The sequence below is a fragment of the Temnothorax longispinosus genome, chromosome 2, assembly GCF_030848805.1.
Source record: "Temnothorax longispinosus isolate EJ_2023e chromosome 2, Tlon_JGU_v1, whole genome shotgun sequence".
In the NCBI taxonomy this organism is placed as follows: domain Eukaryota; kingdom Metazoa; phylum Arthropoda; class Insecta; order Hymenoptera; family Formicidae; genus Temnothorax; species Temnothorax longispinosus.
In genome coordinates, this window is record NC_092359.1 from 1,063,149 (window position 1) to 1,090,206 (window position 27,058).

General features: G+C 36.5%; 2 protein-coding genes and 1 long non-coding RNA gene across 13 annotated transcripts in view; 2 read left to right on the plus strand and 1 right to left on the minus strand.

Moving 5' to 3' along the window:
* Dysb (dystrobrevin binding protein dysbindin) lies at nt 1–23,710 on the minus strand. Of its 7 annotated transcripts, XM_071772012.1 has the most exons (7): nt 22,710–23,028; nt 22,490–22,626; nt 2,046–2,168; nt 1,556–1,845; nt 1,308–1,463; nt 1,080–1,220; nt 1–597 (listed from the first exon to the last, which is right to left on the minus strand). In XM_071772012.1, the coding sequence occupies exons 3-7, from the start codon at nt 2,099–2,101 to the stop codon at nt 509–511; spliced, it is 732 nt and encodes a 243-aa protein (XP_071628113.1). In that variant the 5' UTR covers nt 2,102–2,168; nt 22,490–22,626; nt 22,710–23,028; the 3' UTR covers nt 1–508. The 7 variants fall into 7 exon arrangements, with proteins under 7 accessions (XP_071628113.1, XP_071628115.1, XP_071628114.1 ...); XM_071772014.1 differs by lacking the exons at nt 22,490–22,626; nt 22,710–23,028 and adding an exon at nt 23,692–23,710; XM_071772013.1 differs by lacking the exons at nt 22,490–22,626; nt 22,710–23,028 and adding an exon at nt 23,162–23,322.
* Nucleotides 3,063–6,091, plus strand: LOC139809238 (uncharacterized). Its single transcript, XR_011731058.1, has 4 exons — nt 3,063–3,202; nt 3,550–4,035; nt 4,606–4,884; nt 4,943–6,091. It is a non-coding gene; the product is annotated as an uncharacterized lncRNA (long non-coding RNA).
* LOC139809213 (uncharacterized) overlaps nt 18,973–27,058 on the plus strand; it is a 12,793-nt gene continuing 4,707 nt past the window's right edge. For 2 of the 5 annotated variants that reach the window (XM_071771956.1, XM_071771954.1), the window contains exons 1-6: nt 18,980–20,069; nt 20,343–20,409; nt 24,285–24,736; nt 24,815–25,098; nt 25,342–26,550; nt 26,613–26,902. In XM_071771956.1, coding sequence (XP_071628057.1) covers nt 19,980–20,069; nt 20,343–20,409; nt 24,285–24,736; nt 24,815–25,098; nt 25,342–26,550; nt 26,613–26,902 — 2,392 coding nt within the window. In that variant the 5' untranslated portion in view covers nt 18,980–19,979. Of the gene's footprint in view, nt 20,070–20,342; nt 20,410–24,284; nt 24,737–24,814; nt 25,099–25,341; nt 26,551–26,612; nt 26,903–27,058 lie in introns of all 5 variants that reach the window. The other 3 variants (XM_071771955.1, XM_071771953.1, XM_071771957.1) reach the window with 3 other exon arrangements.

Genomic DNA, 27,058 nt, shown 5'->3' on the forward strand with positions numbered 1-27,058 from the left:
TTTTATTAAACACACTTTATTATAAATATACAAAGAAATTTCTGAAAGTTTGTAATACATGTTACATCAATTTATTTTTTTTTAGTTATAATACAATTAAGGAAAATTTAACAAAATAATATTTTTCTCTTACATCTATTTACATACGAGAGAATTGTTGCGGGATAAAATTCGAGTTCCCTTCAATTCAAAAGACAAATGATACGTAACACAATTCACAAAATACTGCACTTACATCTGCGAGGATTGTACAAAGTTTCATGAAATTTAAAAGTCAGTTTAGGCATTTGATGGAAAAATTGGAAGCATTTGTATAAGACATTTTTTATACTGTGAACTATTTTTTTTACACTTTTTATATTAAAAAGCTTAAATTGTCTGAATCACAGCCCTAATATCTAGTTGTAAGAAATGCGGTTAAGTCATGTTCCGTCATGAGCTACCTTCAAATAAAGTTTAGCAACGACTTATCGACAGACTTATGGATACAATCCTCAATCTTCTGCCTCTAATTCTCTAAAAACTCATCAAATATCTTCGAATCAATGTCCAACACTATCTCGTCCAAAGATGGACCTTCTGCAGAGACTGGTAACTCTAAAATTTGGAACAGATAAATTAATCATATAATCTGTAATTAATGATAATCACAGAATAATCATCGGGAAGTTAAACTTATCTCGTGAATGGACAGAATAAAGTGGATGAAACATTATACTGCAGAAGAAATACCATTTTTTAGAAATATATTTGTATTAACTTGTAAATATAAATATTATAACGAATTCAGCTGACTGCACAGCTCAATAATAAATTTTCGAAATAACATAGCTGTTTAATAACTTCTCAATTGATAGGTACTCTGTGGCAATCGTATTTAAACAATATACAGGTTTGCATCAGGTGGCAATTAAGACATCCATGCGATATTCACAGGGTATAAATTATTTACAATAGATTTACTTAATTTGAATATTTTTGCTCGGATATTTCTACGAGTAATTGTTTATTTCATTCACTTTAATGCTCACACGCATTTTCTTTTTTTTTGTGAGAAGATATAGAAATAAAAGGCATACTTGGTATAGATCCAGTTGCTTTGTATTCCTCAAGATCCTCCTTAAAGGCTTCCTCGAAGGTCTCTCGTCGCTCTTTCAATTTTTTTTGCTGATTTAATTCATGTTGCGAGAGTCTCTCCGTGTGCTCGTTAGCTAACTTTCCTAAAAAAAAAAAAAATAATTTGAAATAATTCATGAAAAGATCTTCATTGGATACACAAAATACATTTCTTTCGTCGCGTAACGTACCTTTGAAATTATTTAATTCTATCAGTTTCTTCTCTTTATACAAAGCCAACTGGAACCTGTGATCCAACTGTCTACTTTGTAAATCTAACATTTCATTTAGGTCCTCCAATCGATACAAAGCTCCTTCAACTTCTTCAAACATTTCTTGTAAATTTCCTTCGACATAATAAAATGGACAATTTTAGAAAGATTCGATTTCTATTTGTGTCTAAACGCGTCGCGTTTCATCTCTAAAAAAGGAAAACTACCTATTTGGTCCATAAGATCTTGAATTGCATTATTAATCTTTGGAATGTAAGCTAAGGTGCTATTTAAACATGTGACGTTGTTCCACTCGTGTTGAAGTTTCTCGTAAATAGAAGATATCAGCGTATCCGCTTCCTGAGCCTTTCCCGCGTTTTCCTCTGCGAGCTCGTGAAGCTCGTTCCATTGCAGTTGAAAGTGATGCAGAACGTCTGCCCCAGCGTCATAATTTACATTCCTTACATTGGCCGATTTTTTGCTCTTTGGTTGCTCAGTGGTGGACAATCCGCGTATACTGAAATCATGGATTACGTTCTGGAGTTGTAAAAGTTGCTGCTGCTGCTTACGTCGCTACGTTATCTTTCGTAGTTCATCATTCGAAAGTGTGTGATTTATGACCGGCTATCGTCAGTTCTATTATTGTACGTTATTATTATCCGTATCATTTCTAAACAGTAATGACAAGAGACACAGTAAATATAGAAAACCTTTTACCTAGCAGATATACCTTCCTGCACCGTCTGAAACTTGCTACGTAATGATCCAAACATATTTTATTGTCTCAGTGGCGAACATTCGCTGTCGATGAACCTCCAATGTGCTTTTAAATCCAACTACCTGCATTGGACGACAACTCTCTTTTAATTTTATCACACAGATGTTGTAACGAACGAAAAGAATATACTTAAATACTAAAATCAGGAAGTATTTTCAACTTCTCTGCGTCGTGTGAAGACGTGTCTACCTTTGTGCAACAAGCTACGGTAATTTTATAAAAATTGTGATTTTCTCTATACAGTTTACATTATAATTTAGCTGTAATTATCTTTGACCAATTACACGCACATTCAACAAATCGTGTTAATTGTGTTTACAGTCAAGCCAATCAATTTAACTTGTTCGACAAAGTAAATACGTCATTCTCTCAACAAAAAGAATCTGCTCATTTCACACGTGCGTTATCACCTGCTTTGGAATTATTTTGCAATTGCTAACCGGAAAACACAAGAGATGACATGAGAACTTTGTTTACACGCGTGTAAACACGTGATCGAAGCTACGGCTTGTCAGTCGTTATTAATTGACAATCGACACGTCATCAGACCGAGCTCGGTCCAGCTCGGTCGTTGTTTACAAAACAATGCACTCGGCGTCAGCCAATTTAATGAAATTCTTTCCGCGTATCAAACGGTGCAATGGGAAACCGACAGATTTGGAATTTAATTAACAGAGAAAAGCTCTCTGCCTTTTTTCGAGGGAGTAAAATTACATTGAAATCCGAGAACGACGTGCGAGAACTAGTCGGCAATTTAGCTCGTCGAATTGTCGCGGAGATGACGATAGGTATACGTTTGTTTGATCTGCACTCCTAGGTACCTTACGACCTCGAAAATGACATCTAAATAAAAAGATTTGCTCTTTTATTTCTCAATTAGCAGCACTGGTTCAAGAAGTGTATATTTATTGGGACTTGGGAGTGCAGCCGAAACTCAGTGCAAGAGTTTACTGAACTGGCTGCACTATAAGTGCAGAGCCATTGCAAGCGAGAAAAATCAGCCGGCATTTTCGAAGCAAAAGTAAACAAGTTAAATAGTAAATACGAAAGTGATAGCTTTCCTAGATCGAAAAGATTTCGCAATATTTATATTTGGGTAAATAACATTTGAAATTCTACATATATATAAGTGATAACTGTCGCCAGTTCCTGTTAAAAAAAATCAGTAACCGTTAAATGTCAAATTTATAAGGTTAGAAAATCTTATGATGCTTATTAATAATACTATATATTTCTTTATATAGTTTTTTAATTATTTTTTGGTGGAACTGCAGTTGTATAGTTATCGTGATCAGATAAATCTAACGATTCCACGGGTACAACAGGGCGAATCATTGATTAATCTTTATACACGTTCTTTTCTGTTCTCTCTATCTTCGCCTGCACTAGCTCAGTTTCAGTTCAGTTTAAGAATAAAAAGTTAATCTTAAATGTTTATTCCAGCTTTGGAAAGAGGAGAAAGCGAATAACTCGATTGCGAGAGGAACAAACCGGCCTGTTATCAAACGGATATGTTGTGTCGCATGGAAGCGATTGATCGTGGACGCGTGCTCCGGATAGAAACGACAGGCATCCGACAGGATGCAGGATTCTACAGGCTTTCCTTTGGCATCTGTATGCTTCAACAACACTCGCAGTTGCAGAGAATCAGTCGGAATCTGCAATCTGGCGTATTGACCTAGCAGCCTTTAGACATACTAATCAGGACTCGATGAGCGAACTGACCGCGGCGTATCAGTAGATTGACAGTAAATTGAATTGGCAGAAATAGCCCGCAAATTGAAATCGACTATAATGTCCGCATTAAGCTTATGTTCTGCAGAGCCTGCTAACATAACTCGATGGTAGAACTGAAGGCAGAAACTGGGTAGAATCTGTTGAATCCGGATTCTGCTCTATTTCTGCTGTTAATTCGTATACAATTATGCAGTAAGTATATCAAAGAGTTTACCTGATTTCTGCAGTCAATCTGCCATCATATTTTGGTCAAACTTTACTGTATTTCTGTCTACAGTATTGTATACACTAGATCCTGTATCAGAGTGGTAGCTTGTTTTTTTTTTATATAGATTTGACCATGTGAAGAATTTTACTATGTGCATATCTTATTGTGCAATGGGAGGTTGCTAAGCATAAAATTTAACTGCTGCATCTTAATTTTATCCCACATTTTCATATGAATTGATGGCACATAAAAAAGTTATGAATCTGGAAGGTGTTAATTGCATCACGGTGTTACGTTTGCATATTAAGCCTGTGGTACATAGCAAAAAATTTATCCTGGATCTCTCAGTTCGATGTTACCAAACTTAGGAGTCAGTCTCTTTATTTTATGTTCATTTTGTAATGTAATTCAAGAAAATATAACATGAAAGAATTATATTAAATATGTAATTTCATCGTAATTTTTTATAATTTTTTTATTAGGTTAAATATATAAATATAATTATATTATACTTATATCATTAAATATACATAAATATATAATGTTATTTGTAGACAGAGAAACTAGACTCGGGAAATTTGTAAACGGAGCAAAATACTGAAGTGGCACTGAAAGAAGATATTCAACAATGGCTACTTGTGCTAGATACATTTGAAGTTTCTTATAATCAGTGAAATGAATTAGAAGATCACGAAGCAGCTGTTTGAAAGTAAAGGAAGGCCAGAGTTCAGAATGTGTACCAAAAGAAAATAATAATAATGATAAAAATCCAAAGATATACATATACAAGATATACAAGATCTTATTAATCATCTAAGATTTTATATGGAAAGGTATAATTTTATCGCATTTAGTTTCCTTAATTGAATAAAACAATTTTTATTTTTTTAGACATATATGGATAACAATCGTTACCAAAAATAAGAGATTCCAGCATAATCTTTTATTTACCGAGTGGAAAGAGCAATAAACTGTACAAGTCGGAAACTCTTTGTAAGGCCTTGGATATTTCATCTTTGACGTGCTTCTAAACGCAATTGTGATTCATTATTCGTAAATGAATAAATAACCAACAAAATAGGCAGAAAAAATGAAGATAAATCTAAAAATTTATAAGGGACGTTGTTTACCTTTATGATTTACATGAAAACTCTCGTAATAGTTGCAATTTATCGTGCTACAATGTCAAAAAATTTATTTAAATTGTTTAAATAGATTTCGAAGAGCGTAACGTTGAGAGATCGATAAATTAACTCTAATAAGGGAAATATTTTAATCTTTCATCCCGAATTGTAAAACAAATTATATGAATAATACATCATCGATGCAACAATTTATTTCACAGTCACTGTCCATTTCGTATTTATGGGTACAATAAAACTGATAAGTACGACATAAAAATTCTGATAATGAATAATGCGAAAACTTTATTACATTGTTACAACAATAGAATTCATGAATCATTCACACATTCGCGCACACGAAATGAAGAATATGAGTTTAATGAACTTATTGTGTTTAAAAATATAACATGAAAACAGGAAATTGATAAAGCTCTGTGAATTATAAAGCGAATCGTGATACATCTAAATAGCGTTTTCGACTGGCATAAATTTGACCCATGACCAAGGCCCAACCCGAGTTGGGTTAATGACATCACATGCTGGAATCGTCCGATTAAAACCTGGAAGTAGAACGTGATCGTTATTAACTCTTCTCGGGTTGGACCTTGGTCATGGGTCAAATTCATGCCGGCCAAAACGCTATAAGATAACATCTTAAAATCAATTTTAAAGTCTGTTTAAAATTGAAACTCCTAAAGGTTTGTTTTTTTAACTTCGAGTCGATTACTCCGTACTGACTGAACATAACGAACATTAATATAACACAGAACAGACGAAATAGGATGTAACAATGTGACAAATGCAATATATTTAGTGCATAAGGAAAGTTCAAGTAGCTATTCGAATCTGTTCTACCGTATTATTCGCATAAACTCTTGTTGACTGTTCACAGAATAAATAAAAACATAATCTGTAATAGTTGTTTTTCACCCATGTCATCTATTCGAATAAAACAAGATTTTCAACTTAATTGTCATTGTCATTAAATCTCTCATTCAATCTATTCTCGAATTAAGTAATGTATCTCAAGAACAATTTACTTTGACTACTTTGTGAATTTAATAATATATTGCGTTGTCCGTTTTGCCAAGAAAGATTGTAAAGTATCAATTTTGTACTCGAGTCTTTATATAAAGTTTTCAGATATGGACAACAAATCAATACAACAATCATATATAATATACAAATTGGTAATAAATTATAAATTACGTGGTTTTTTTTCTTACTTTTATGTAAATTATAAATTATTTTTCTTTATTTAAAAATAAATCAATAAAAGGCTATCTGCAGGCATTATAAAACTGATATACAATTTATATTGCTAACGAGTATCTTATAAACCGTACAAACAAAATTTATTCCGGAAAATATCGTCTCAATTTTAGTACGATAAACAGAACAGGGGAGTTTACAAGAGGCTTATTAGAATGTTTTGCCCTGGCGAATGAATAATGCCCCTTCTGGAAAATGGGAAAAAAATGAGATTCGTGCCTCGGCTGAGGTAATATTTTTAGCAATAAATATCGTACAAGATAGGAGGGTCAATAAGATTCTTATTAGTATTAATGATATATATTAAATTGTATATCAATTTAGTAATGAAAGATTTCCAGCCTTGATTTAAGGCTACGTTTCAAGATCAAGTAATATAATAAATTATATAGATTAGCGCAAATAATAACAAATTATAATAAAATTTAACTATTTATACATATTTTTTCATCTTGTTCTATTTATTTCGTAGGAAAACGTTTAAGATAAGTCGAAGAAAAAATAAATGTTACAAAAACATGCATGAATTCATGAAATGAATGCGTACTCATTCAACTGGATACAGCCAAGTTTCCTCTCTTCTTTATTATTCGCATCGTCAAGTTGGATCATCCTTCCCAAATCACCCATTACAAAATGCTAGGAGGGTAAGCTTCCCACGGACTTCCTACAGACTTCCCCTCTTGTACCCCAACAACAATTTTCGATTTCCAGCGGGTATGCTATGGTTGCATTCGGGGAGCACACTATTAGCGCTATTGCATCATTTTATCTTTATCGCTCTTCAGGTGTAAAACAAGGATAGAATAAGCAAATAGTGCTAATAGCGCGCTCCCCGAACGCAGCCCGTATCGAGCAACGTGACGTATATATAAAAAGATGTAGAAGAAGATTTGGAGAAATAATCCTGTATAATACATCCTTTAAATTTAGTAGCCCTTCAGTTATAAGGTCGTGTATTTTAAAGCGAACTATAATGTGAAATTTGGTACTTCTGACGGCATTGTATCATAGTAGCATCGATAAAATCATTTATAATTTTAAAGTTATCTTTTAAATTTAAACAAATAATTATGAATTAGAATATTATACTTGATAAATTATATTTAAAAAGAAACATATACATATATAAGTGCTTTTCTCCAACTTGGAACCAGAAAAATACATATTTTTTTTTTAACTGAGGGATTGTAATAAACTTTCGAAATTAGCTTTTCGATTTAATTTAATTTTTATTCTGGTAGGATGCAGGCAATTTGAAACGACGCAATTTAAAGTACTGAAACGTATAAGATTTATTTTTTCCACATACGATTATGCAACTGTTGTATTTAACAAGAATAGATAATAACGAAAAAAAGTGGGAACAAATGGTGCATTTAAATGTGTTAATTGAGTAAAAAATTTAGTTGTTGTCTGATATAACAATTACATATACATATACTTTAAGTTTACGAATGAAATGTCACATGCTCTTTAATTTCTATAAAAGTCCATTCTTACTAATTATATTAATTTCATTATTATCCCGTACAATCTCATATCTCGCGTTCGTTTCCCATTACATCACGAATGTAATTACATACGCTAATATTGTTTTTATAATATGTATAATAGAATGGTTGGAATTTCGAGACATTTATAACAGCGTATAGCATATGAGAGTGCAATATAAAACTTTTTCATAAAATTAGTATTTTATTTATAAAAGTGACCTTTGATATCTCGGGAAAAAATTAAATTTTTCGCGAGAAAAGAAAAATAATAAAAGTTGAATATATTAGCCGATTACTGCAATAAACTTGAAAGAAATGTTTCTCGATGAAAATATAATAAAAAATTAATTGCAGTTATTTTTTATGTAACGCCTCTCTCTGTGCATAGATATAAAAATTTACAATTTTATGAAATTATAATAGCAAAATAAATGATACATTTAAATATTCAACGCAAAAATATTGCTTAATTATTTAAACACTAAAATGAAGAATTCTGTTATCTCTCTAATATTATTACAGCAACTCAAGTGACGCTAGGTATATAAAAATCGACTGACAGTGCGATTATGTTACATAGTATATATTCTATTGAAATACTACACTCTACTCAAGGCTCTACCAAGTAACTTATCTGGAATTCTTCTGTAAACGTGATTTTGATTAAAATATCTCAAATTGAAAAGGGAGGGCAATAAAAAAAGTAACAACGCTTTTCTGATATAATGTCGATGCAAGCTTTCGATGGCAACTAGGTCGAATAGAATTAATGCAATTTCAAATTTTATTTCTCACAATCAGTCTCATGTATATAAATACATGATTTTGTTCGTCGAGACTAATTACACGCTCATGTATAGAGTGCATTAAAATGTACGCAATTAAGGGGACTGTGTGTGGAGGGTCAGATTGCTGGAAAATTTTGTGATAAACTGAATAAATGTGCAAAAATGAAATTTTGAGGTACATTTATACAATATATAAAGAGTAGAAAAAAATATTTTTTATTAACAAATATTAAGATAAATGTACGATATGCATAGCTGAAGTTTCTTTTTCGAGGTTGTTTTGTAGTAATATCTCGGCTCTCGGTCATCTGATCAGAGCAAATTTTAACTAGAAATTTCGGAGGGTTATCATTATCAAGTGAACCACTAAAAAAATCGAATAAAAATTAACAAAACGGCATAAAAACGGCTTAACATAAAGAAATTATTTGTTTTATTTTATAGATTCATTGTAGCCAAACAATATATTATTTAGTTAGGAGATATTACTTCTAATAATAGTTTTTTCCGTTAAATAATAGGGTTTCCTTAAAAAAAAAATTTTTTTTATTCAAAAAAATATTATTTCGTCATCTATAAGCATATGTAGTTGCTTTAATGAAAGGAATTTCAATCAAACAAGTTATAGAAATACTGAATGTTAAGAATTCTTTTTCTCCATATATCTGACCCTCCAGTCCCCTTAAGAGCCAACACGTAAACTATTTTATCAAACATGTGATAGGAAATACCAATAACAAATAATTCAACGTTATGTAATGTATTAGAAACCTACTCGCCGCTTTGATAAATTAGCGTTATAATCTTTGCCGCATGCATTTTAATAGAAAGAAGAAAGAAAAGAAATTTTTTAATAGAAAATATAGAAGAAAATGAAAATATGATATAGGAATTAAAAAGGAGACCGCGTTCTTGAAAACACTATATTAAAAAAAAAATTAAAATTATCTTACAATCTTTCCGCTCGGAGTTTACTCAATTGCCTCTTCGTCATTTTCGTACGGATGTAATTTAAATAAACGTGCTGGAAACCAAAAATATTTTCGCACACTTTTCCGCTATTACGATCAAAATTACGGCCTCCTTTTTTGTCGCTTCATAAATCATTGAGATCTTAACGTCTTAGTAAGCGTAAAAAATATCAATGTAGCCAGACAGCCAAATCTGTCGAGAATATAGAAAGTTTTGTCAAATTTTTTCGATATTAGAATGTGCCGGCAGAAATATAACAGAATATAATATTGACATGTTGACTGCAGGAACTGAGCAATCTACCGACAATCTGCTGTCAAATTATATCGGCAGATTTTTGCCGACAAAAGATGAGTTTAATGCGGACAGATGATACCGGATCTGTTTCAATATCTAAAGCAAATCTACTACCAATTTATTGTTATATTACGAGGAATTTGCTTACTGGGTAAAAAAATGTAAAAAAGAAATGTGTCAAGTACATCTTTTTAAATAATAATTAAGATATAAATATAAATTAATATGACACAAAAAACAAATAAAATCGTACAGAGAGCAAGATATTATATTAAATAATTGTGTTTTTAACAGCAAACAAACACACCAAGCCAAAATACGAATAATGGAACACGAACGGAATGTTTATATCGACATATTCGGCACGTCTGTTTTTCAAATAATGCAATTCAGCAATATACTTGCATTAATTGCAATACTTGCATAAATAATTAATTATTAATTTTTCAACGTGAACGTAACGATTTTACTTTTTTATATCATTAATTTATATATTTATTTTTAATTATTACGTTTACTACAAAAATATATGTAATAGTAGGTAAATCAAAGTGGGAGAAAGAGGATAGATCTGTACCCTTTATCTTACTTTACTGTTTTATTGTAATACTTTGCTGATTAAAATAAAGTTTTATCAAACAGTCTCAATCTCGTACTTTAGACTAGACTTGAGAGAGGCTGTTTATTTTTTCTAGATGTCCGGACTCTAAAAATAATCGAACTCAGAACTTATATCTCCTACACACACATTAAGCAATAATATGCAATACACAAACTATAGTTTTCTCTTTTCTCTCCGCATTAGATCGCATTTTTTGCCTATTAATCTCTTATAAAATTTTTGCCCATGTCTCTTATAAATTTTTTTAAATCTTAATGGCAAATATAATATTAACGTCATTTAAAATCGTGGTATTAAAATAATTTTTATTTTCTAACTTTAAAAATTTCGTTTCTGAAGAAGTGATTATATACCTTTTCCGAAGCTTTAAAGGCTCAGCAATTTCCGGTAAATAAAATTATTGATCTTTGAACGAATTGACCGACATACCTCTACTTTCGCATCAGTTTTGAGTAATTTTTAGGGCTTTCTTCATTTAGTTCCAGAACGTGAGGAAAATGTTACTTATCGCCATAATATTACTCGCATCGTCGTAAAGCCTCCCCTTTATAACTTCTCCAATCGTTTGTTTGTCACTTTAAAGAAAAAAAACCCTTACTTTCAAAAAATTCTTAGTTGCCTTTCGAAAAAACTTTCTCGTCATCCACGATAGTGAACAGTTTTGTATTTATAGCTCTACCTTCCTTTTGTGTTAGACAATAGCTAGAGGATAAAGTTTCCAATTTTAGGTACCTGAGAAATCGATTACTTTTCAAAATTTTTTAAATAAATAGCCTGGAACGGTTTAAATGACTTGACAGTATTCTATCCTAACGAGATGTGTTACTAAAAAAAATATATATTTGAAGCTTCTTTTTATATTTGCGGTATGTTTTTAAAGCAAATATGTGGAGTGACGCATGGCTGATTGTGAAAGCGGTCGTCTCGTAGTCGGTGGCTCCCGGATTCCGATCCTCATCCCACATGTCTCGGTTTTACCAGAGAAGGCAAAGAAAATACTTCCCAGGATACCGGTGTAAAAAAAAAATTCCCAACTCCAGAATAACTCTTTGGTGGGTAAGTTCTATAGCCATAAAATTGCCAAATCAGAATGATTAATATAGTACACTGAACATGAAAAGCAGATATATTATGAAATATAAGTTGGAAAGTAGCACGATCCAAGCACATGAAGCTTTTATACCATCTAGAATTTGTGGTGGCATAGGAAATTTTCTTTCAAATTATAGACTAAATAAAATATATTTTACGAAGTTTTAAATCATCTAATATAATTTTAATTTTGTTTAAAATTGTATTAAATAAATTGATAGTGCCTACATAAACACTACATTGCAACACTAATCAAGTTCTGAACAAGTTGTAACAATTATAGCCAAATATACTTAAACAGTATTTGATTATAATATAGTACTGCTTAAATATTTAATTATATTTGCAATGATTATTTGCAATAATCTTATATCTTTAAAATAATTTTAAATAATTAATATTTTATTTTTAATATTTCATTATTTTTTGTTAAAAGTGCTTTAAAAATGTATTTTTTAGACTTATTTTTGTTGCACATATAAGTTTGAATTTTTAAAAAATATATTTAGTATGTTTTTTTATTGTTTAAAAAAAAGTATTGTATATCTAATATTTTATAAATATTGATCTATTACTATTGTTACATTTAAAAAAATAAAATGTAAATTTATTATTGCAACATCGAGAAAAAGAAACATAATAAAAAATTTAATTTATCGGTGTACGTATTACATGTAATGTATATGTTAACAAGAATTAGATCATGACTTTCTATATTTCATGCAGACTAAAAATAATTCGCAGCTTTGAATAGTAAATTGCTCGAAGTTGGTCACTGGTTACGTAATCATACTTAACGTGGCCGAATGTAGCAAGTCAGCATCACATCGCGCAACAGTTAAACGCATTCACATACTGTACACTTCGTTTTCTTCATTACGTACTCAATATAATTTATCATGTGACATCTGTGAGTCTAATTTGGACGGAAGAATAACTTGACGAAAGTTGCTACGAAACGTTTTTTCGCTCTCATAAATATTGAAAGTGTTTTCTTCCTCTTACTTCTTTAATTTGCATGTTCCTATACATGTTGTGTTCAACGCAGGTCAGGTCAGGTTAAGTACATGTATAATGGAAAGAAAGAGAGGGAAGGAAAAAGATGCTAAAAAACTACAGGTTAAAAGTCTATTTAGTTTAGCTGCATTCTCTACATTTCTTTTTTCCTTTTGTTTTTTCTCTAAAACCAGAAACTTCACGAGTACAGCTATATAAGAAGAACAAATTTATATATTTAAACAGCATTAATAAAAATTAGTATAATAAAACAATTATTACTAAGTTCCTCTTAAAAAAAGTAAAAATTTTTATCTGTGTCTATATATATATATATACATATATATATAAAAATTGTAATTATGTAGTTTCTTTCGATGCAACATGATAAGATTATTGTATACACATTTTATACGTATTATTTTTTAAACATAGATGAACTATTGTTATTATCATTATTCTTAAAAAGTATTACATCAACATTTTTAAAATTTTCTTTTACTTTGCAACCGTTATATTAGTGTTTATTACAGAAATGTTTTTATTACAGAAACTACCTGTACATTTAATAAAAATTATATTAAGATTTTTTCAATATAATTATTATTAATTATAATTATCTTCAATTTGTATAGAGATAGATTTGTAAAATTTTCAAAAAAAAAAAAAAAATCGTGAAAGAAGACGTTTGTCAATTGGGCGATAATCCCGCTGGTTTCGCGCATAATTGACCAACTGTTCCGTATAATCCGTATTCATAATCATAATGCCAGAAATTTTCAATACATTGAACGCCCGGTTGGCTTGCTGATTGGTTGGTTTAGATCCTCATTCGAGAGAAATTTGGCAACGTCGCTAAAGCTTTAACCTTCTCTCCTTCCTCACCCCGCCATGCCGCGCCGGTGCCCGGTACCCGACTGTGGTGCTTAGCAACCAGTGAGGTCAACAAACGAGGTCAAGTTATACATTAACCTCGCCACGAGAAAATATTACTGGCGTATTGCTGATAAATTATATTATCATGTATCCTTAACCATCCTTAATTACTGTTCGAGTGATATCGAACATCTATTTGTCATCCATGCAATAAAAAACCAAAACGTCAAAGAGAATTATTCACGTGTGTGGCTTGAGGAAGGAATAATAAATATCATTTCCCTCAATATTTTTCTTGCAAGAAACAATATATCATATATCAAGTTTGAAGATATAAAAAAAGGTCACAAATAGTTTCTATGGTAAAATAGCTATCACTGTTGGAGACTGCTTACAGCTGTACAGCTGTAAAGCAAAGGAAAATAGAAAGGAAAAATAAAATAAAAGCACCGTATATGGAGAAAAGAGAATTGGACGGTTTGTATTGAAGCGAGAGTCGCTATTTTAATGGTAATGGTGAACGCGTAGAAGCTCTAGGTATACATATAGATAGATCTCTGGGGTAGATGCAGGACGAGAGAAGAGGAACCCGGGAGGAGTGAGGAAATGGATGGTATGCTGGGCGCAGCGGGGGTAGATCCTCTCCTTCCCCCAGCTCCCCGCTGCATTACCAAGCATTCGCTCTCTCGGCTCTCTGTTGAGTCAGTCGTTTCTGCTGTTCCATCACGTCGGATGAGGACAAGCAAGCCCGCCAGCAACAGCAGCGACCGATTGACCAGCAACAGCAACACACAGGCGCAGTACTGGCGTGGAAAATTCCACTCCTATTTCGTCTCCTCCCTTCGCAGCAGGAGGGGCAGAATAGAGAATGAAAGAGGGGGAAGGGCTATTATTTTTATTGCGTTCTTTGCAAGCGCATTAACCCACGGTTGTGGTTGAGTAATATTAGCTTGTACTCGGTTATTGCATTCCCGTTGGCTATAGGTACAAGCCAACATGCACATGCGACTATATATTTCGTTATTATCCTGAAACGTTGCTTCACGTAATTGTTCCAGCACAGAAACTGGGATACAATATATCATATTGCATTACCTGAATATTGAAATCGTTGCAAATACTTGATATGATTCATGCAACTAATAATAAGTTGTAATGAACACATTATCCTTTGCAATAAACTGTTAATACTTCTAAATATTTCATTGTAGTGCCTTAAAGCAGATATTGTGAACAGTTTGTAGTAGTAAAATGAAAGAATATTTTCTTCCGTTAACAAAAAAGCTCAATCGATTTTTAAAAAGTTAGTCCGGGTTCAGGTAATCGAGTTTTAGAATATACATCATTTATGTTTACAATTGCATTAATGAAGACTATATAAAAATTATAATTTCTATTACAATAATATATGAAGAAACGTAAACTATCACGCAAATCCGTCAAAACGAATAAAAAGTACGTACATAGCGTAATGGAAAAAAAAAAGAGCAGGGATTTACGAGTAAATTCAAAACTGAATTGGAACGGAATGCTATTATAATAAGCTCGAACACATTGTAGATGTAGTCTCATAATTATGATGTTAACGAAACACCGTCGAGAATCAAGCCTTTTCTTCCTCTTCTTTCTCCTTCTCTTTCTTTAACCGAGCGACATAACTTAATTAAATAAAACTCATCAAAAAGAAATCGAGCTTAGAATACCGTGCGCAAAATCGGCTTTTGAGGGGAAGTAACAGAGGGAAATGGTGGGTCAATGCACGTTACGAGCATCTTCCATCTCTTTCACTCTTTCTTTTTCTCCCTCTCTCCCTCTCTCTCTCTCTCCTTTTCCCTATTCTCAACCTCCTCCTCTTCCACCTCTCTTTTTCTCCTCCCACTTCCGTACCAAAGTTACGCCGCTACTATATCGTGATAATCTTGCCTGCTCCATAAAGGGGATTACCTTCTCTGCGCCAAACTAACGCAGTCATTGCTCATACTAGTACGAAGTTTCTACTAGCCGTAGAACAGAAGTTATGTGGCGGAGTGGGGGAATGGAAAGGATCGATAGTCAAGTATTTCTCGGGATGTAAATACCAGTGGCAACCGGGTGCATATATTGGACCACCCAATTGCATGCTTGCAGCTTTACAGCGCTGCGCTGGGTTGCAGCAATATCCGGTTGGCTGATGGTACCGCTCTCATTAGCTTTTAAGCAATAGCTTGCAATTATATACCATTGTATTAAGTCACTAATAGATAAATAGCAAGATATGAGTTTTTCTGTTGCCGTGAAACGGGTGAGGCAACCAATTATTAATGACCTTCGTAATGCAATCAAGAGCAATTTGTAGACAACGAGCGAAGCGTTGCGAGGCGTTCTTCGACAGATTTCTATTCACCATGGGTAACTTCATTAGAATATTTACATCATAAACTACTTTGTGATGCGCATATTTTATTATATCAACAATTAATTTTTTGAAATATACATAACTATAACACTTCACTCGTTTTCTTTGCTTGAATATACAAAGGCGCCGCCTTTCCTTTCTTCTCTCCAGGGGCGTGGCATATACAAACAAGTTCAACAATTATTCTACTCAACCCAAAGTCTTTTTCTTGAAATCTACCAAATTAAACATAGACTCGATCCCCCCCCCCCCCAAAAAGATAAGGTTCTAAATATAGAATCCAGGCATTGTGCTACTCTCGAATATCTGGGACCGAGATTCGTTACGATCAATAGACTCGGCAGATTCGGCCGTTTTCGACATGTTCCGTTAAGTTCCCCTACTATATTCGTCCTCGTCGACCTCTAACCATTACCGGCCACGCCTTGCTCGTATGAATTCCATCAGCTAAACTGGTTATTCGGGATACAATTATATACCATTTGCGCACTATAGATTTTCCTTGTAAAACTGTTTGAAAAAAATATCTTTTCCACTTATTTTTTCCACTATACAGGGTGATTCATTTTAAACAAGACGAGTTAAATATTCTTTAAAAAAATGTTTCAAACGGAAAGTTTTACATCACAGAAAAAAAGGAATATTCTTGATTTGAAACAATCTTTAGTTTCAACGTTGGAAAATTTGGAAATCTTGAAATGAGATTATATTGCGTTAAACGAAGAAAATTTTCTTGAAGTCATTATATAGTTCAACCAAGAAAAAAAATGTTGAAATAAAAAGTTGAAATTCTCATGAGAAGATGTAGATTGTTTCATATATACGCAAGATTACTATAATCTTCTTATAAGAATTTCAACATTTTATTTCAACATTTCAACTTTTTATTTTAACATTTTTTTCTTGGTTGAACTATATGTATAATAAGTTCATTCAAGCAAGTTTTCTTCGTTTAACGCAATATAATCTCATTTCAAGAATATATATTCTTGCGTATATATGAGTATAAACACTGTTGATTTGACACTTCTTTTTTTCTGTGCAGTTTTAGGAAAGTAATATAAATGCAAATTTTTTATACCATGTTTGAGATATTAATGTAATCGATATTTTTTGAAATAAAAACGTTTTTCTTGCATAAAATACAATTTCTATAGTCTAAGGTCATAAAAAATCAATAGTTCAGGAGGTATTTCTTAATTTTTATCAAAATATGTTAGAATAAAATATTGTATAAAATACCTCGTAAACTATTGATTTCTTTTTAAAACTTTATTTTAATACTTTTATAAATAGAATAACTAGGGAAACTAACTAAATTATACAAAAAGTCGCAAAGTTCCACTTAAAAAAAAATGTAAATAATCTTATCTCATAAAAGTGCATGTTATAAAGAATTTGCATTATATTGCCATCCTAAAATTTAATATCTCTTTACATTTAATATGTCAGATTTACATTTATTCAGAAAACGCTTAATTTGAAAGAAAAATTGGTGTGTGCGTGCGTGCGTGTGTGTATTCTTTAAAATAAATCCTGCCTGTAAATGCACAAATATCAAATATTGTATTCTGCGATTGTAAATGTAATATAATACAACTGATTATTCGCGTTTCCATGTATGAATTTTTCAGAAGACAAACAGTACCGCGAAACAAAAAGTAGCGAAGTTATATAAAATAAATTAATCATAAACTCTGATGTTAAAATTAAAAATTTCACAAAAAGTGGAGTAGAACAATTAACTTAAATCGATTGAAGTACGAAAGGAGTATATTTTGCGTCGTAATAAATACTTGGTACAAGATTGAATTGACCGCGAGAGATTTATAATCGATGCGTGTGGAATTAAGTACGAAGTTAAATCGATTTCAGTACGAAAGAAGTATATTTTGCGTCGTAATAAATATACTTAGTACAAGATTGAGTCGACCGCGAGAGATTTTAATCAAATCAATGTGCGCGTGGAATTAACTACGAGGCGTGAGAGACGTGTCCGACATGACGTTCTACTTTGAGTCCTATGAACCATTGGACACCATTGGTTGATATTTCCGACACTACACGGATCAATGTCACGCATGGCTATATGTGCCTGGCCAGGCAGAGTGTCGGGGAGGGATGAAACAAGCGCCGCGCTTCTCTGTCGCTTCATAATTTCCAGGAACCAGAAGAACAGCAGCGAAATTATGGATGTAAATCGTCAGTGGTGCTTTTAAGTACAATGGATGACAGGCGGCAATTGGACAGCTGGCGTTGACGGTTATCGCACAGGGAATTGCACGGAATGGGGGATTCGCGCGGTTGAAAGCCACGGTACTTGGAGGCACGGGCGCGAGCGAGAGGGAAAAGAAGAGACGGAGGAGTGGTAGGGAAAGAGGAAACTTGGTGGTAGAAGAGGGCAACCGAAGGTGGAGGGAGGGAAGAATGGTAGAGGAAAAGCGCGACTCTGGAAAGGGGGACGAATAGCACAGAATAGTTTAACAGGTCGTGGTTACGAGCGTCCGCCGTTCGCTCATTGGTTCCCCACCCGTACTTGAGTACACGTTAGGTTAACTTAATTTCCACCCGTGCTCCTTCCACCCACCCGCTTTCTCCCCTCGTTCCCCTTCTCCCTCATAGCTTCATCCTCTTCCTGTATTTGTTATTATCCGTCTGCCAACGTCTGCCTGCCTGCCTACCTGCCTATACCTGCCTGGCTTGTCCGTCTGCGTCACTGTATGATAATACTTTTTATATTTGCTGGGTTTTGCGCAAAGGATGTGAATACTCATACGTTACACGTGTGTAAGTATACAACATGTGTATGAAGTTCGAAGCATAACGAGAGCGAACCTCCCCTTAGGGCACTATAAGAGACGCAGCAAGAGCAGGTAGCCGTAGGAGGGGGGGGGGAGAGGAACACGAGAGGCGAATAAGCCATGGCAGCTGCAAGAGAACAAGAACAAGAGAAAGAGAAATAGAGAGAGAGGAGAGGAGAGGAGAGAGAAAAGGGGGTCGGGTGGAATACGGAGCTGGTGGGAGAGTAATAATCCCGCCGTCTGGAACGGTAAACTGCGCACGCTGCCTCACGAGCGAGCGAGCGAGCGAGCGCGCGCGCGCGCGCGCCTCTTTACGAAACGACGCATCTGAAAACTCCGAACTCCGTCCTCAACAATTCATAGCGAGTTAATTATCCTACCGCTCGTGCGCGATCGACGTCACCTATATCTTTTGCTACCCCCTATATCGGTATCTCGGTACTAATAATAAACTCTCAGACTGGACGCGAACACAGGGCGACGGGATCATAGCCGCGGCCGCCGCCGGGGATTGCGCATCACAACACGTCATTGAATTTCCGTTTTCAACCGAAGGACGGAGTGTAGCAGTGCCGTTTCAAACGGACGGACGGACGGACGGACGGACGGATGGCCGCGGAAGTGATCATGTTACGATACTGTCGGTCATTTTGTAATCGCGTGTAAAGGAAAGCGCGGGAGTACGATCATGTTCGTCGCGCGACACCACCTCGCTTTTCTTTAACGTTGATCCGCCGCCGCGCCGCGCCGCGAGATAAGGGGCTCCGATCTCCTCACCCCCATCATCGCCATGCCGCCCCGACGACGCGCCGAGATCCAAGAAAGCGCGCGTATTTAATTGACTTTACCTACCGTTGAACATTGAAAACGTTTACCGATTCGAAAGGTTTTAACTCGAAATCTTTGAGCCTCGAGCCGCCGCGCCCGCGTGTAGTGTCTCGCGCGCCTCTCGAAAGTCTCGAATCTTCCCTCTTGTGGGTGCTCCGCTTTTTGATATACATATGAGCCGGTCGCGGTCATTCGTGCGACTGCCGAAGCCGAAAGAGCGAGAGCGCCCGCCTGCCCGCCCTCTCGAATCGGCGACTCGATCGAGAAAGATCGCCGAACTCCGGGCTAACTCGATAAAAATCGCAAATCGGTGGTGGTGCGTGCGTATCGATGCGTGCTATACCGCCCGCGGCCGGCCAATGATCGCTGATGGTACGCGGTACGCGATGTTCGTATCCCCGATCACGGCGCCCGACGGGATCGTACATCGAGGATAAGCCGATGTTGATAACAATGTCCGTAAGTATGCCGCAGTACAGCTTTTACCTACGTTCAACGTGTTAATCGCGCGCGAAAAAAGGTTAAATGGGAAAATGAGCCTCGCGTGTCGCGTGTCTATTGTAATTTGAATGAACTTGGCGGAGATTTGATAAAGCGCGACCCGAGTGTTGGGGGATATGTTGACGTATATATAGAGTCTTCCACCCCCGCTCGTTAACGACTCCAAGTTATTTGCTTTATCTGTTTCGCAGATTGCGAAAATAAATAATTCGATTGTATCACGATTTTCAGGAATTTAAATTTTCTGCAAAAAATAAGATCTATAAGGACGGCGCTGTGGAGCTGTTGCAAAATTTCGGTACGTGTTTTGTAATAACAATAATCAGCTGTAACATAGACTAATACTAATTTTATAAAGTATAATTCTGTAAAACGGACTGACGTATATAAATATGACCACCATCTTCTTACGTCACCGATATTGAACGATATATTTTTGAAAAATTTAAAAAAATTATATATTTTTATATTTATATGTACCGCCCTGTTAAGGAAGAGTGCCGTATCCGCAAAAATTCATTCATATTCTGAGTTATATATAGATTCTAACATTTTTCACCTCGAGGATTTCACTGGACTAGGCAAAAAATCGTATCTGCAATCTGCAACCGTTATTGAGATATAATGGTATCACTTGCCGTATCTGCTTTCAAATAGGCAGTTTTGTGATGAGTAAACACACGTATATGCTAACCAAAAATGCAGTATCTGCTTTTTTTATATGTTACAATGTAAATATTGTAATTTTAGCTTCATAAAATAATTTCAAGAAGTATTTTATTTCAGAAAAAAGTTAAACAATTGATATAATAGACATACATTGTGACGGCTGGATTACAGATTTTTGAACCGTTTTTTTTTCCTTCAATTTTGGGGTTTTTGTAGATAACTCTTCCTTAGCAGGGCAGTATATTGAATACATCGATATTTTTTAATTTAAATTTTTCAATTAGTATTAGCTACTTATTTTCATTTATTACTATTTAATTTAAAGATTGAAAATTTCATTAGATTTGTACAATATGTCAGTCATGAAAAAACATTATTTATGTGAATTGATCAATGTTACTGTCAATATCACCGTTACTTTTTTTTTTTTGTAAAATTTATCTTCAATAAATTGGACTCAAGCTGTGCATTATATGGTACTCGTTGTACTTTCGACTTTGCTTTTGCTTCTTATCTGGAGTTAAAAAGAGCAGATCTTTTAGATCTAAAAAAGATCTGCTCTTTTTAACTAAAACTTCTTGCACGCGTCAGCTTTCCTTCTTTTTTTCTCCGCGTTGAAAAGAAAAAAAGAAAAGATGAACGGTGCAAAAGAAGTCCAGCGAAAAAGATCAATCCTAAATCCTCTTAATATTGGATATGTTTCGAATATCGAAAATCTGTAATAAAATCATCTACATCCACTTTATACATGTGCCTGATAGATGTGCATATATCAATATGAATTGCGATTATTGACTACGATTACACGACTCGATTTACGCCGAAGTTATAACATCGATGTTGTAACTACTGACGTTAAATGCCGTGTAAACGGTCTTTTACGACGAAGAACCACATCGACGTAATAAATGTCATTGCACGTAACAAAGTTTTAGTCACAATCGTAAGGCCGTAAGAAAATAGACCACGCACAATCGATTATTCTTCCAGCTCAAAGAGAATAATAGAGTGTAATTGGTCTATTTTCTTACGCCCTTACGATTATAACTTAAAACTTTGTTACGTGCAATGGCCTTGACTTCGTCGTAGAAGAGCGTTTACACGGCATTTAACGTCAGTAGTTATAATATCGATGTTATAACTTCGGTGTAAATCGAGTCGTGTAATCGTAGTCATTGTCTTAAATATATTTATTGCTATTTTATATGAATATATAAGGTTTATTCTCTCTTCCGATTTTTTCATTGATTTTCTGACATTCCCTTTTTACGATTCTTTGATAGCATTATACTTTATAACGATTACGAGTATTACTCTATGTTACTCTGTGTTATTTTGCGAACTATTATAATTTTGTAATAAACTTTTATGAACGTCGGTCCAGCGATGTAATTTATATCCCTGTTTCTGTTGTTTTGCACAAAGAAGCCTGTGTCTCTCTTTTTTACCATTTCATTACGTGTGCCTCCTTGTAAATGTTAATAAAAGTTGCGGTATGAAAGAGACGATCTAATAAATTATGAAATTACGATTATCATCAACAGCTACAGCGTCTGATCTCGTTGCGAATTATTCAAGCGCTTTTTCAGCAACACATATCCTTTTTTCCTTTCGCATATATCTATCTCCTATTTCTTTAAATCAAGATTAACATTTAAAAATATTTCATATAATCTTTGATACATCACGCAAATACGTATGTCACTTACTTAGAGCGTCATATTACCAAGCATTAGCATTATCTTCGACTCTCGTTCATTTTCATCAACTCTCGTTCGACAGAAACGTGCGCGAGAGCGCACTTAGGAAATGAAAATCCGTCTATACCCAGGTAGCAATAAAATGTCTAAAAGACATCATAAAGACATCTTTAAGATTTCTGGCATCTTAAAAACATCTTTATGGATGTCTTTTAGACATTAATGCTACCTGGGGTATGGCCGTTTCGGCGCCGAGCCGCGCGAGCGAGCGGATCTCGCGTCGGCTGTATAGGTTAGGAATTTATAAACAGGCGGCAAGAAGAGACCACGCGCGTAATCGTATCGCGCAATAAACACCCGACGTCGTGACGAGGAGACGTTTCATCGCGAACTCCGGTTTCTACTTCTTCGCGCGCCGGTATAGAGAACTCTCGTCGACGAGAGCACGTCACCGCGAGCAGCGTGACAATCGCCATTCTGCCGTATTACTTTAACGGAGTAAACGCGCATTATTGCCCGTCTCAGTTTCTCTCAGAAGTCAGAACATTTCGGGGCAAGGGCAAGCAACATGAACGAGCGGTTCACGAACTTTGCTTGTCCCGAAGTCCTTTGTCTTTTTTTTCGTTTCTTTAGAAATTTTACAATGGATACGTCCCCCCTCTCAAGACCGTACTTTTGTACCTTGGGTGTCAACGAACTTGAAGCCTATAATCTCCGCATGTTTTCCTCTCGGATCTCGGGACCGGGGACGGGAAGAGAGCGATCGATTCACAGTTAAAATTCGGTCGGTCGGCAAGAGAATTCTGGCGCTCCGCGAGCACTTTTTTTCCGAAGGGGAAGCTTACGGAACTCGCCGCGCGGCGGCGTCGCGCGCGAAGCACGCTGCTGCAACAAGCTGCCAACAACGCTGCCGCGCGCCGCCGGACCGATCGACCAATCGGCGGCGGGAAATCCGCGCGCCGATACGAAAGCGGCCAATGCGGCGCGCGCTTTAGCCCGCGTATCGATTGGCGAGTCGTGTTTTCAATTCTCGGGACGAAAGTGGCCGAGGCCCGAGACTCGAGAGCGGCGGCGGCAATTATTCTCCGGCGTCGGCCATTTTGCGCGAGAGTACTTCCGTACCGCCGCGCCGATCACCGTTGCGCGTGCAGATCGCGCGCGTCGATTTGTTTACGCCGCCTCATGTAAATAAATATATTATATATATATACATATGTGTACACAACCGGGTAGCCGCGCCGTGTCGGTGTGAAAAGCGTCTCCTCCCCCACGATCCGCCGTCCGCTCCGCGTCACGACGTGAGTGCGCGCTCGCGCATAATCGTGGTCAAGTCGAGACTGTCGGTGTCGAGAGGCCAAAGGCAGAGCCTCTCGAGTCTCGAGTCGCGAACGGCCGATTTGACACTGGTGACGGAAAACGGTATAAGACGTGGGTGACCTCGTTCGACAACGTCTCGCGGACGAAGAGGCCGTTTCAGTTTACCTTGTCGACGTGCCATCTCGGTACGTTTACTGTCTGAATCTCTCTCTAGCTCTCTCTCTGTCTCTCTCTCTCGCTCTCTTCTATGTCTCTTTTGTGTGTCCTCCGTGCGCGTCCGTTTGTCTCTCTTTCTCTCCCTACTCCGCAAGGGAACGATGTAACTTCTGCGCACCAAACAAACTTTACACGCACGTAAGCGTGACGGTGTGTGTGCGCGCGGTGTAATGAAATAGAAATACAGGCGCGCGAATACGACACGGGAAGATGTAACCTTCTTGGCGGGGAAGGTGGATAGAGTGACCGGGATCCATGCGTTCTGTTTCAGACGTGAGTGAGGGCACTCCCAAATCGTCGGACGACAGCCTGAGTGGTCAGCAACTGGTGGATTGCGACATTTGCGGCGAGCGTTTCACCTCGAAGAAGCCGCTGCGCGTCCACATTAACACCCACCTGAGAAAACTGCGTATTGTCCTCAAGAGAGTGGCAAACCCGAAAGTGGTAAAGGTGAAGAAGGACACGTACTGGTTGGATCCCGAGAAGACTGGCTCGTTGAAGCTGACCCTGAAGAAGCAAAGCGTAGCCGATTCCTTGAAGCTCACCCTGAAGAAATCCTCGGAATCGGAAGATTTCACCGTAGTGAACAACAATTTTTACCCGGTCATTAAGTACTATCAGGAGAGAGACGTGGCAGGTGCTAAGGAAAATGATCCGAGAGGCGACAAGGCAGCGGAGAACTCGATCAACGAACCTTTTGAGAACGTGATGGTGGATCAACAAGTGAGTCTTTCTTTAGACGGTGCGGTGTTGAAGCTCAAGATCTTTTCATTTTTTGTTTTTTTGTGATCTCATTTGCAGGATGATTACGACAGCGCCAAGTTGGACACCGACCCTCACAATCCTCTGGAAGAGAATGAAAGACCGTCCGCAGATATCAACGAGAGTGACTCTGATGTAGGGAGTGATATGGCAAATCCGTCTGAGAAGGACGATCAGAATGTCGATGATGCACAAAGTACCGATAACTTTGACAATTCCGAGAAAAGGCTTTCGGAAACCGAAGATCACGAGGAAACGGATGCTTTGGAAGCGACCTGCAGGGAAACTATTGAAAACTTGAAAAAACTCGGCGAACAGTCAAGGTAGGTTGATAGATTGCGATATTTAATTGCGATGGGAATCCTCTTATTAAGATTTATTATAATAGATGAGAATGCTAGAGTAGAATCGAGAAGGAAACGTGAAAATTACAAATTAACTTTATTTAGATTATTGCAAAGCTCTCCTAATATAATTTTTTAGCTTGTGTAAATATTTGGTAGCATTTGCATTTACACTGTTCATATTTCAGTCGCGATATCTTTCTGGATTTAGTTTTTTTATAGCTCCAGGTCAGCTAGTCAACTGGTCGACAGTTCATCGGTGGAAGAAGAAGATGACAGAAGCCACGAAGCCAGCATGATACATAATCTCGAGCAGAATCCTTCCATCAGCATTAATCCGAAGTCTTTCACATTTTCCAATCATGCAACCGAACGCGACAATGAAGATAAGAACAGGGAGTCAACTGACGCATCACAGACACAAGGTTTTAACTGGAATCAACTGTCTGCCGATTTATCAAACAAAAGCAATGAAGATTTCAACAAGGAAGATAGCGAACACCAGGGAGATAACGATGCGAACATGGACAACGCTGGATCAATTTTGCAGAGTTTTCTCATCGAACATCAGAGGCGTAATCCGAACGAGGTGTCGTTGTCGAATAATATGTCGTCCGGCGAAACGGCAGAATATGTGCCCCTTGAGAAATTGGCGGAGACCGTCAATACGTGTCGTGTCTGTAATGAGAAATTCAAGGACATCGCGCATCTGGATGAGCATCGTAGCAAAGCCGGTCACTATCAGTGCAATATACCAGAATGCGCCAATCTCATCTTTCATTCAACGATGGAAGTGTCGATACATCGGGCACAAGTACACGGTACCCCACTCTCCCCGAGCGTGAGCCAATTGTCGCCTCATCATTTGCCGTCGAACACAAATACATCACATTTGGGCCAAACCACACATTCGCCTCATGCCATTTCCGTTACACCGGTGGAGGTATCATCGACAAATGGTTCACATCACCTCAGTAGGACTTCACCCTTAACGTCGCCGCATCAGACGAATTCACCGACATATAATGCGGCGGTAGCAGCAGCGGCAGCGGGCGGTTCTACTGGCCAGCAAATGCAAATACCGCCGGTAAACTTTGAACAACTACCACCACCCGTACAACAACTGGCCCAGCAAGTGCAGCGTATGCCTCTTCCACAGACGCAAATGCCCCCTAGTCTTCCTCCAGGAGCCAACACCATGATACCTGCACCAAATTATTTCGTACAACCGCCAGGACGACCACCGTTGTACAGAGTACCTGGTCCACAAGGTATACAAGGTATACACTATCCACCGCACATGGCGCACTTGTATCAATATGGACCGAATCCATATTCTCAAATAGCGCCTCCACAAATGCATCCCCAAATGCCTCAGCCAGTTCCACGGGGGCAACGATATCCGTCGGCATCTGTTGTTCAAAACAGCAGGTAATCATAGACCTCGCATACAGACACGAATATCTTCATTAGGGGGTATCTTCAATTTTCAGGGCGCCACGATTACCACAAGCTACCGGTCCAGTTCCTCGCCAGCGTATGAAAAGGCCCCTGCAACAGACTATGCAGCAACAAAATAACGCTTCTGTCAAACAAAGGCGTATGGATGTTCTATTGCCTGATAGAAACGAAGATGCAGACTGCCATGTCATAGCTCAACAGAAGAGAAATGACGGATTGCCTGTTATTCAAAATGTTCAGGGAGCCACCACGCAGCAAACCAGTAGAAACGATTCTACGATACATCTCACAGATTCAATCACTTTAAGTGTTCGGCAACCTGGTAAGTTTATAACAAAAGAGTACTCGATTGTAATCAGCCATTTTGCTCAACCTTTATTACTGCTTACATTTTTTTATGCGCCTGTGTAAAGTGCCTCTTCTATGAAATTTGGTTCCTGATTTTATTCAATAGTATTTTCAGTTGCTTTTACAAAAG